At 39.9% G+C, this 11,205-nt stretch overlaps 1 protein-coding gene across 3 annotated transcripts in view; it reads right to left on the reverse strand.

The window, feature by feature from the left end:
- Positions 1 to 11,205, reverse strand: part of ACTR3B (actin related protein 3B) — an 88,939-nt gene that overhangs the window by 66,866 nt on the left and 10,868 nt on the right. For 2 of the 3 annotated variants that reach the window (XM_040643766.1, XM_040643765.1), the window contains one exon: positions 4,216 to 4,271. The exons of the other annotated variant lie outside the window; for it this stretch is intronic. In XM_040643766.1, the coding sequence (XP_040499700.1) occupies positions 4,216 to 4,271 (56 nt within the window). The remainder of the gene's footprint in view (positions 1 to 4,215; positions 4,272 to 11,205) is intronic. 3 annotated transcript variants of the gene reach the window in all.

Here is an 11,205-nt window from a genome sequence, read left to right on the forward strand (position 1 = left end):
ATATGATTGAAAAGGCATGACAAATTAAAATGCACTCTTTAATAAATGGCCCTGGGACAAGTTTCCTTCCCTTCGGAAAGTAAGTGAAATAACTATCTCACACCATATTCAAAAAATAAACTCAAAATTTTCACAGAAGAAAATTTAGAAAGTCTTTACAACTTTGGAGCAGAAATGTATTTTTCAAGACAGAAACAAATTATAAATGGAAAATACTAAATATTTTAACTATATCAAAATTAACTATATCATATAGTTTGATATAAATAAAATAAATAATAATAAAATAAATAAATAAAAAATAAATTAACTATATCAAAATTTTAAATTTCTACATTTAAAAAATCATTTAAAAAGATGTCATAAAACAGGAGACAATATTTGCAAAAAACCTAATATTCAGAGTATCCAAAAACAGCTCCAGAAAAACTCCATTAAAAAAACTAAAAAATGCTGGGGCGCCTGGGTGGCTCAGTCGTTAAGCGTCTGCCTTCAGCTCAGGGCGTGATCACGGCATTCTAGGATCGAGCCCCACATCAGGCTCCTCTGCTGGGAGCCTGCTTCTTCCTCTCCCACTCCCCCTGCTTGTGTTCCCTCTCTCACTGGCTGTCTCTATCTCTGTCAAATAAATAAATAAAATCTTTAAAATAAATAAATAATGAATAAAAAACTAAAAAATGCAATAGAAAAATGGGCAAAGATATGAACAGGCAATGAAAGGTGCTCAAACTTACTAGTCCTCAGAGAAATACACACTCATTAGACTGGCAAAAATTTAAGTCTACCAATATCAACCGTTGTCAAGGCTGTGCAGAAACAGAAACCCTCCGCCACCAGCGATGGGAGTTTAAGTCAGCACAAGCACTCCAAAGAGCTTCCGGGGAAGGCTAAAGAGGTGCACACCTGGACAATGCATGCATTATTTTCTCTTGGGAAACTAGCACGGGTGGATAAAGAGAGGTTTACTGCACCGTTTTGTATATTAGAGAAAACTGGAAAATGCCCAAATGAAAAAAAGGACTGTTAAGATTCAAATGCTAGAACTCTGATAGAGAACTGTATATATCACCATTGATAAATCTTAAAAACACATTATTGAGGGATTTTTTTAAAGGATAACGCAGAAAGTGATTTACAGTATGGTATCATTTGGAAATACTTAAACTACAGACCAATGCTACAAACAGCTAAGGAGCTCTGTACCTAGAAGGTCAGGGTAGAACACAGTGGCCACAGAAAGTACCTGGCAGAGGACAGAGTGCAAGGGAATGGGGGTTGTGCTGCAGGAAAAGGGAGAGGGCTGTACCCACTCTGATGTGTGTGTTCACTACGTATGTACAAGATGATATCATATCAGCATTTGTTCATTCCGGGTGGTGGGTACATGGGTCTATGCCATATTATCTTCTCCAAAACTTATTGGCCGAAATAAAAATTTTAAAGAACTCTATTCATTACCAAAAGAGAAAGAAAGAAAGAAAGAAAGAAAGAAAGAAAGAAAGAAAGAAAGAAAGAAAGAAGAAAAGAAAAGAAAAGAAAAGAAAAGAAAAGAAAAGGTAAGATCTCTGGGCTCAGTATCTATCTCCAATCTAGACCTTCCCTTGAGCATGAGGCCTTTCACCTGATGCCTACAGGACCTTTACACCTCAACTCCCCAAACACAGAATGTCTAAAATGTACTTTTCTCCTGACCCCTTCCTGCACCTCCCATGTGCTCCTTTTATGGACATGATCACCACACATACATTCACTCCTCTGCTGAAACTTTTCAATGACTCTTAATATACTCCGACAACTTAAAGACAAAAAAAAGGTAGGGAAAACCTTTGTGCAAACAACAACGAACATCCTGCACACTAGTGCAAAGAAATCAGATACACACAGAGCTGCCCGGGTAGAGCAGGATGGGGCTCACGGCTCGGCACCTCTCTAGTCCAGGGGGCAGGCCCCAGGGAGCCCCTCAAGGAACAATCTGAAAATTCCTGGATGCAAAACAAAACTAAAATTCCTTGAGAGAATGAAGTCTCTCATCATCTGGCCCTCCTCCACATTTCCAACCACACTTCCTCCCGCTCTCTGTTCAGAGTTGGGATCTCCAACACTATCAGAACACTTCTATTCTTCACATACCCAGTGCGCCTCACCTCTGTGTCCACCAGCATCAGAGAGCCTGACCACATGTCCACACAAACTCCACCTTTTCTCTGCAGGTGCCACCTTAGCACGTGTCTCGAACTCCTCCTTGTGAATGGAGTCTCTCTAGCCAGAAAAATGATTCGGCTCCCAGAACTAAGACGAGCAGTGAAGCCAACCAAGGCCCTCTACCTATCCCAACATTCTCACTTCTGCCCAAACATCTTCCCACTTCGCCTCCTGAGGCTTCTCCATCTCTTGCAACAAATTCAGCCAACAATATAACTGTTCTTTTACTCCCACCTCTTTGACATTTTTATGCTCTTTCTAGCTTCTGCTACTGTGAAGGTTCTGACAGCACCCATCTGAGAGCTGCCTTGCTGTCTGACAGTGAATGAAATCCTGCTAATAAGTGACTTCAGTTCTCCTCCTTGTTAATGATGACAGGTTAAATGGGCCAGCCAGCTAAATGCTGCTGGCAGTTTTAAATGGCAATGCATTAAAGCAAAAGGTGCAAGGTCAGCCTTTTAGAGCTGTGGCACTTAACAAGGTTAAAACCCAATCTGCTCTGAAAAGTCAGAAAGTCCAATTTATCAATCCAGCATGGAACGATCAAGTTCTGGGGCACTAGTAATAATAAAATTCACAAAAGACTCATCTAGCCTACAAAGTGCCAACTGTGATGGACTTCACTGTGTCTCCTCAAAATTCCTATGTTGAAGCCCTTGCCCCCAGTGTGACTGCATTTGGAGATGGGGACTAGAAGGCGGTAATAACAGTTAAACGAGGTCATATGGTAGGCCTTAATCTAACTGAACTGTTGCCTTCTAAGAGGAAGAGACAACAGAGATCTCTCTTTCAACTGAGCACAGGGAAAAGGCCATGTGAGGACACCGTGAGAAAGGGCCATCTGCAGACCAAGGAGGAACCAGAAACCAGCCCTGACTGCACCTTGATCTCAGACTTGGAGCCTCCATTCTATGATCAAATAATTTCTGTTGTTTAAGACACCCAGTCTGTGGTATTTTGTAACGGCTGCCGTAGCAAACTATGACACCAAATTATGAATTTCAAATATACAGCAGACAAATCATGCCTCTTATTAAAGACACCCCATCATGGTACCAAGGTATTCAAACCTAGAAATCAAATTCATGATCAACTTCATCCAGCCAGCAAGGAAGTAGAATGAGGTGAATAAAATGTGCTCAAGGAATCCAAGAAGGCTTTAGCCTTCCCTTGAATAAATGCTAAGCTCCTTGTCTCCGGCTCTCCTAAGCTTTCCCTGCTCCATACTGCTCACAAGAGCCGGTCATTACAATGTCACTGGCCCCAGAAAGACTAACATTTCTAAGATCACAACTCACCTTACAAGAGCTGTGTTTAGAAGGCAGTGTTTCCCTTCACTCTGGATGGATAGACGTTACTCTGGTAAACTGTCTCCAAGTAATAACTCAGAATTTGAATCGTTTCAGAGAAAAATTCTACCCTATAAACAACTGACCTGACTTTGGAGGCTGCTCTGGGAAACAAAGAGAGGGGAGGATGCACTCTTGCCAAAATGTGAGAACATTTCTTCTTTTAAGTTTATCATTCTCTGCTGACTAAAATTTAAACAAAAGCAGACACTCTGAACACAATTAAACAGTCATCAGGCCTCTCATTTCAAAAAAAAAAAAAAAAGGTCTCTCAATAGAGTGAATAGTGAAGCACAATAGTCGGTCCACGGAGTTGCTAAGTCAATAAAACTGTACTTATTTAAAATTACAAAGTAACCTTAAAGGACCAGATAGGCTTCTTCGAAGTAGCTGCGACATTCATGATGGAATGAAAAGCCCCTGCCAACTAGCCAAGTGGGAACTCCAATGACAGTGACAAGGGGCTCATCAGAAGACAATCAGAGGGTCGGAAAGTTGGGGGTTTTTAGGCCGCAGCTACAGTCCACAGCAATATTCAGCCACTAGGTGTGTCAACATTAATAACCCTCCCCGGTCACCAGAACAGTCTTCTAATGCCCTGAAAAACAATCAGAATGTTGAGAACCCCAATTCTCTAGAAACGCGAGGGTGGGGCTGTACTTACATGAAGGGATAATGAACTGTGGCTCAGTGTTGCCTGCGTAGCCAAGCTTGGTGTACCTAAAAGCACAAAGTCATCAACACAGGTTTAGACAATAATACTCTCCCCTGGATCCCATTAGCGTCTTCTATTATAAGCTCTCCAAGTCCGAAAATATCAAGCCTCAAGATAGTCACTTGCAATTTAAAAAAAAAAATAAAAAGCTTATGATGACTGAGAATCAAACCCTCACTTCAAATAAGCAAGCTGTTATTAAAACATAACATGTTATGCTCATTTCTATTGGGGAAAATCCTGCACACATGCATTAACACATAAATTACATTTGTGTATCCCCACCGACTTTACAAATGCTTTTACACTCTTACTTTTTATAAAAATCCTGTAGAGAAAGTAAATATTATCCCTATTTAACAGATGAGAACACTGAGGCCCTGGGAAGTTAATTCGACTGCCCAAAGCCAAGCAGCTGGTGAACAGAAAAAGAAAAAGGGGAAAAAAAAAAAAAAAAACCCAATCTAAATATGCAGGCTAAATCCCAGAGCTGGCGCTCAAAGAAGTGTACTTACTTCTCAAACTTCATGAACTTTTGGGGGGTGGGGGGGTTAAAAATGATTATATAATTTTCTTAAAATGTCATGGCATATGTCTAGAAACAGCTACTGCCACCTCCTGAGAATATCTGACAGGAGCATCTCTTTATCATCTCATTTCAGAAGGAGCCCATTTTCTGTCAAGATACTCTGTGTGATGGATTCCAAAAGTCTTAACTAAAACAAATGCCAAAATACTACTATCTGTTCCAAAAGCATTTGCTAATCCCTTAAATAAAAAAAAAAAAAAAAAAGAAGAAGAAGTGGTGGGGGGGACCACCACTAAGAACCATCTGCTGGAAATAAAAAATTGAAAACCAAAAAGACTCATCAGCTCTTCCTTTCTTATTAGGCCTCCTGTAATGAACAGTAAAGTCTGGACAACTGAGCCATCGTTCAGCAGTAATGCTTGTAATGAAGAAAAACACGCCCCAGCAGTGTTGAAAGTAACTTTATTAATTCATTCTATTTTATAAATTATTTCAAGATGCTCAATACTAAAATTTTTTGATATGGTACTACATTCCAAATTCTAATCAATTAATTTTATGATTTTTCAATGTATTTTACCATATGCTAATTTTACTATTTTTGAACACATAGTGAATGAATAAGCTTTGGTGAGCCAAAAACGGCAAGTTAGCTCCATTTAAATCACGCCTTACTGCTCCGTCTCCAAGGATCTGACGTCTTGGTGCCACAAAAGCCCGGGCGAGGCTGTGCTCTGAAACCCCTCAGGCCCCACAAGAAGTTTCTGAGACCCATCTGAGGGCCCCCCACGTTCCACAAATTACCAGACACACAAACCAAGTGGACCCCACTCCAGAGCTCACCAGACGCAGAGGGAGGTTTCAAAGTCGACCCAGAGCCAGGGACTTTCCAGAAGGCAGGCAACATATACTGAACTTCTAAAAATTCCCAATTCAACCATCATTCTGGAGGTATATTCCAGACAATAAATACACATAAACTGAATTGCTGACCCAAGGCTAATGAAGCTTAGCAGGTCAGAAATCACTAAAATCCTCAAATTTAAGACTGTGTTTTTTAAAAGGCCATATCACCCAACCCCCAAAAATATGCAGCTTCCCCTCACTGTTAGATTACAAGTTGTATGGTGACAGAACATAGTCCCTTTTTCTTGATTTAACCTCCACCCCCGGCACAGTGCCTGGCACGTGGCAGGCACTCCACAAATATCTGCTCAGTGAGTTCTTACCAATGTAAGGAAAGGTCATTGCTGTCCAACTGCTGGGCAAAGGAGTGGTGTTGGAAAGGGGGATGCTGAAAGTCAGAAACACAAGGTGATGGGGCCATGAAAGACCAGACCCATCAACTAGCATAATCTTTCATGTACAGGTGAGAAAACACTTGTTTGTGTGATGAGGTTATTTTCAAAGAAAGAAAAGAAAAACCTGAAACAAATAGAGTAAAATATTAATATTTATTTAAATTAGGTGCTAAGTATCATTTCTATCTATTATATTTTGTATTTCTGAAAGTCAAGAGAGTATTATATTGGTTAAGACCATGCACTCCGGCATCCAGCACCAGACTGCTCGGGTTCAAGTCCCAGCTCTGTTATTTGCCAAATGTGTGACTTTGGGCAAGTTATTTTACCTATCTGTAGCTCAGTTTCTCCATCTGTAAAATGAGGATAATAATATAACCTATTTCCTAGGGTGAGTTTTATATATAAATAAGGAAACAGAGAAAGCACAAGAACAGTGCTATCTACATAAGTTTTATTTTTTTACTATTGTTATTTTTCTGTATGTTTGAGATATTTCCTAATTTAAAATTCTGAAAAGCTCAGAAAACACACACATAGTGTGTTCTGTGGCTGTGTTCAGTCTCTCTGCTGTACACAACTCTATACATTACAGACACACTGCTTTGTGTTGTGCTGGAAATAAAATGCTCAAATGGTAAACCCAGCAGATACCAGCTCTCCTTCCACAGCTGTGACCTGTACCCTGAACTCACGAACTACAGCCCAGAGCAGCAGCAGGTCAGACTGCAGAAATGGGCTGTTTAGACCCTCTGCTCCGAAATTCAACTGAATACCGATGATGCCACCACCCCGCCAGCAGCTGCAGGAATGCTGAGATCCCGAAGGCGCAGCGCGCTCTGACAGCCAGCCTTTACGGGGCGCCTTCTGTCATGGAGTCACACCGGTAACAGAGCATCAGTAACATTAAGCAAACAACGATTTTCATGACGGAGGCAAACTAACATTAAGATATATTAATGTTTTTACGTATAAACAAATTACTATGAGATCCTCCCATCTCCTACCAAAACTGAAAACATTAAAAACAGTGCCAAAAGTATAAACTATTCAGATCATTTAAGGTAACCTATTAACTTTAGATTTTTCTGCTACTCCTTACAGAGCGTCAAATACACTTGAGGTTTTGTTACTTTGAATAATCACAATGCAATGAATGTCTAACAAGACTTTTTTAAAGAGACATTCAAATTTAAAATTTTAATAAAACCTTCATCAACCCAGGCTCACTTCAGTGAGAACATATTAAATTTAGCACTGTAAATGTGACCTAACAAGCGCTCCTCCTAAAATCCGCTCCTAGGAGGACAAGCCAATGCTAGACTGGCACGCCCCATTAGAGGCAATCTTATACCAGCTCAACTATATACAGAGCAAAACCAAAAAAAATCAACAAAACACAACTATTAAATATGGTCCATGTTCAAGACACCATTTATGAAAACAAAGAATCTTTTTTTTTTTTTTTATCCCAGCCAGTTTCCTAGCTAGAAACGTGTAACAGGCATACCATGAGGATACTAAGAAGGGAGGGGGAAAAGCATAGCCCCGGTCCTCAAAATGTTTACCTATTAGAAATAGAATTTCAAATTGATTTTTTTTTTTTTTTATTGCAGCATGGCCTACTTTCTCTGCAGGCAAGTTTAAGATCACCTGGGTAGGCTTCCAGAAAAAATGTACCAAACCCACTGAACAGATCACCAGGGGAACTTCTAAAATACATATTCCCAGTACCTGTCCCAGAATCACTGATGTGAATCTCCAGAGAAGGAGCCTGGGCACCTGTATTTTTAACATCTCCCGCCCCAACCCCATGGTTCTGATGGTCAATGTGCTTAGAAATCACTGGATAATACAAATCACAAAGAACTAAATAAAAGGAGTAACACTGGGAAGGAGGAGACAAAAATTTATTTGTAAATGATAATTGCAGACCTGGACTAAGTAAATTAAGTAGAAAATTAAAGGAAATAGGGAATTTGGTAAGATGGCCAGTTACTAAATAAACAGACAAGAATCAACAACTTTCCTACCTGATGAGAAGTGAGAATACACACCGGAAGAAAGAATCCCATTCACGATGGCAACAACATGGAATCATATTACCTTCAAGACTAAACTACATGGACAGATAGAGATACAGAGATGGGTAGAGAGATGTATGTGAAGAACTCTCAATACACAAGCAGGCGAATAAATTGAGACACGCCTTACTCTTACATAGGAAGAGTAATATTTTTTAAAGAAATGTCAGATAGCATTAAATTCACCTACAAATTGGTTTCAAGACCATTCAACATCTGGGCCAATACTGAAGAAGGTGGTGGTAAATTACACATGGGTGGCAGTGAGAGGCTGAAGAGTCATTATACAGGGAAGTTTCACATTATCTATCAGAATTTTAAATGCGTATCCCCTACTGTCCAAATGGCACATTTCTGGGAATTTACCCCACAGAAGCACTTTTAGATGTAGGTGAAGACAGGAACAAAAAATGTTCACTGCAGCATTACAATAGCAAAACAACAAAACACTGGAAACACCCAAATGCATCAACAGAGGACGTATTAAGTAAATCATAATAATTCCATAAAATGCTATACAGCCATCAAAAATGGAGATTTATGTTACCACCATACACAGATAGGCAATATGTACTGTTTGAAACAGTACCTGTAAGAGGTAATAATAATAATCCTTACCTAATATTACATATTACCATTTCCAGAAAATATTTCCTAATTCAAAAAGTAAAAGGATCCATTATTTGGTAATTTTCTTTGTTACTACTAAATGTTATTTGAGGGGCTCCTGGGCGGCTCAGTTAGTTGAGTACCCGACTCTTGATTTCAACTCAGGTCACGATTTCAGGGTCATGAGATCGAGCACCGCAATGGGCCTGCACTCAGGGCAGAGTCTGCCTGAGTTTCTCGCCTTCTGCCCCTCCCCCTGCACACACACACGCACTCTAATAAATAAATAAATCTTTCTTTTAATGTTATTTGAGGTGTATGAGCCATCTATATTTTTCCACATACTACCCTTAGATAATTTTCTACGAGAGCTTTAGTACCTTATCAATTTGTGCAAATCCTTACGTACTGAGGATATGAATCCTTGCTCTCATACATCACTGATTTTTCCCAGTTATACATTTCCTGGAATATAACTGTTGACAGTTTAGATGATCAAATCTACCAATTATCTTTCTGAATAACTTCCTGTGTAGTTTCTACTTTGAAAGTCCCTGGCTGTACTAAAATTTCATAGTGTTTCTCTTCCAGTTCTATGTATATCTTTTCATCCAAATGGGAAGAGCTATGTCAATCAAGTTCTCTCAAATGTGTACATAAGGAATCAAGACCAACAACTTTTATGTTAAAAGCCCTTGATTTTTTGTTTGTTTGAACACTCTCTTCCAAAAGGATAGCCAGCGTAGTAAAGGTAGGCAGCATTCTCAAAAAACACAAACTATGCCACATTCTCAAACTCCGTGCTACGTGCGTGCATCCCCTGGCCTAAGACCCTTTCTCACATGGCGACAGAATGAGTAGCTGCATAAAGCAATACCAGTAGTTACAACTCTGCCTTGTAAACAAGTATGTTCTCATAGTTCAGACTTCAAAACACCATAAAAAGGTATCCATTAAGAAGCTTCACTCCCAATCCTACACCGTCCACCCCACTTCTGCTTCCACCACCTCCTATTCTTACGTAGCTTCCAAAGTCTCTTTCTGAAAATACAATATATCCTCATTTGCCCCAAACATTTTGCAACAGCCCTTGTGCAAAGCTTTTTTCACTCTTCTGTTAAACGCCACTATTTTTCCACAGCAGTAACACACAGACTTTTCAATTCTGCCGTCAAGAGAATTAATCTGACTACTGTCAACTCAACATATTTATATATAGTTAAAATTCCTCCTACAACCATGTGTCTAGAGCAGAAGGTGACAACTTAAGCTCAATTAATCTATGTTTAAAAGTGGAAATGTCACATCCTAGAACAGTGTTTTTCAAACTGTATCCTGTAGGGAGGTTCTTTGGACTGAGACCCCTTATGAGGTCCAGTCTTAAACCCCAAACTTCAGCCAAAATAGCTCTACTCCTTCCTAAGGTTTTCAGTTTAAAAAAAAAAAAAAGTGACTACAACTGCCTTAGAGTATGGTTCTGATAAAACTAAAATTATCCCCAGATTTCAATTACAGTTTCTAAATAATACACACCCTCTCTACACTGTATACTGTAAATTAATATACGATCAAGTTCTTCAAACATTCCGTGGGCTACTGAATAGAAAAGGGTAGTCTCTGTTTATAGGACAAAGAGTTCAATATATAACTTCAAATTTACTAGTTATTTTATCTAAATCCAATATCCTTTTTTTTTTTTTTTTGGTCTATGCTATCTGTGAATTTTACATTACTGAATATACTCGTCCATTTGTCCTTCTATAAGCAGCATTTTTTGATCTGTGTTTAGTAAACATAAGACCATGAGGTATGGTCTTCTGTGGATTTTGATCATTATAAAGTAAACTTTAACTTCCAGATTAATTATCTCACTCTGTCCCAAAACCCCACTAAAATCAAAGCAAAACAGTTTTTTTGAAGATATAGTAAACAATAGGAAGAAAAGAAGAGGAGGCAATAGCAAAGGTCTGGTTCTGGATAGCTGAGGATAGTGGTCACTGGTTTTGGGAGAGGAAAACAGGCAAAGGTAGAAGCCGAGAACCAGCCCGACATACACGCCTGCATCCTTACAGGCTCCAGAGTGGGCAGCTGCACAGGTGCCTCTGGAAGTGAGACTGAAGGGCCCAAACCAAAGGGCTCTGGTGAGCTTCCCCTCCCCCGCCATATGCTGGGGGCCATAGCTCCTCCCTGACCCCAGCATTCTCCAGAAGCTGACTCTCTGGAGACGGTAAAGCAAAGCGTCTCTGGACTCCAAGTAACTGGGCATGGGTGCAGCCAGCACCATTCTGAGGCTTGGAACCCTCTCCCACGCCCTCCTCTCTCCCCCTCTCAGCTCTCAGAACACCAGCACCCAGGCCTGGCCCTCCAAGCAGAGGATCAGAAGTATAGTCTCTGGGGAAATGACCAGTTCAAAAGA

The sequence above is a fragment of the Ursus maritimus genome, unplaced genomic scaffold (assembly GCF_017311325.1).
Source record: "Ursus maritimus isolate PB19 unplaced genomic scaffold, ASM1731132v1 scaffold_3, whole genome shotgun sequence".
In the NCBI taxonomy this organism is placed as follows: domain Eukaryota; kingdom Metazoa; phylum Chordata; class Mammalia; order Carnivora; family Ursidae; genus Ursus; species Ursus maritimus.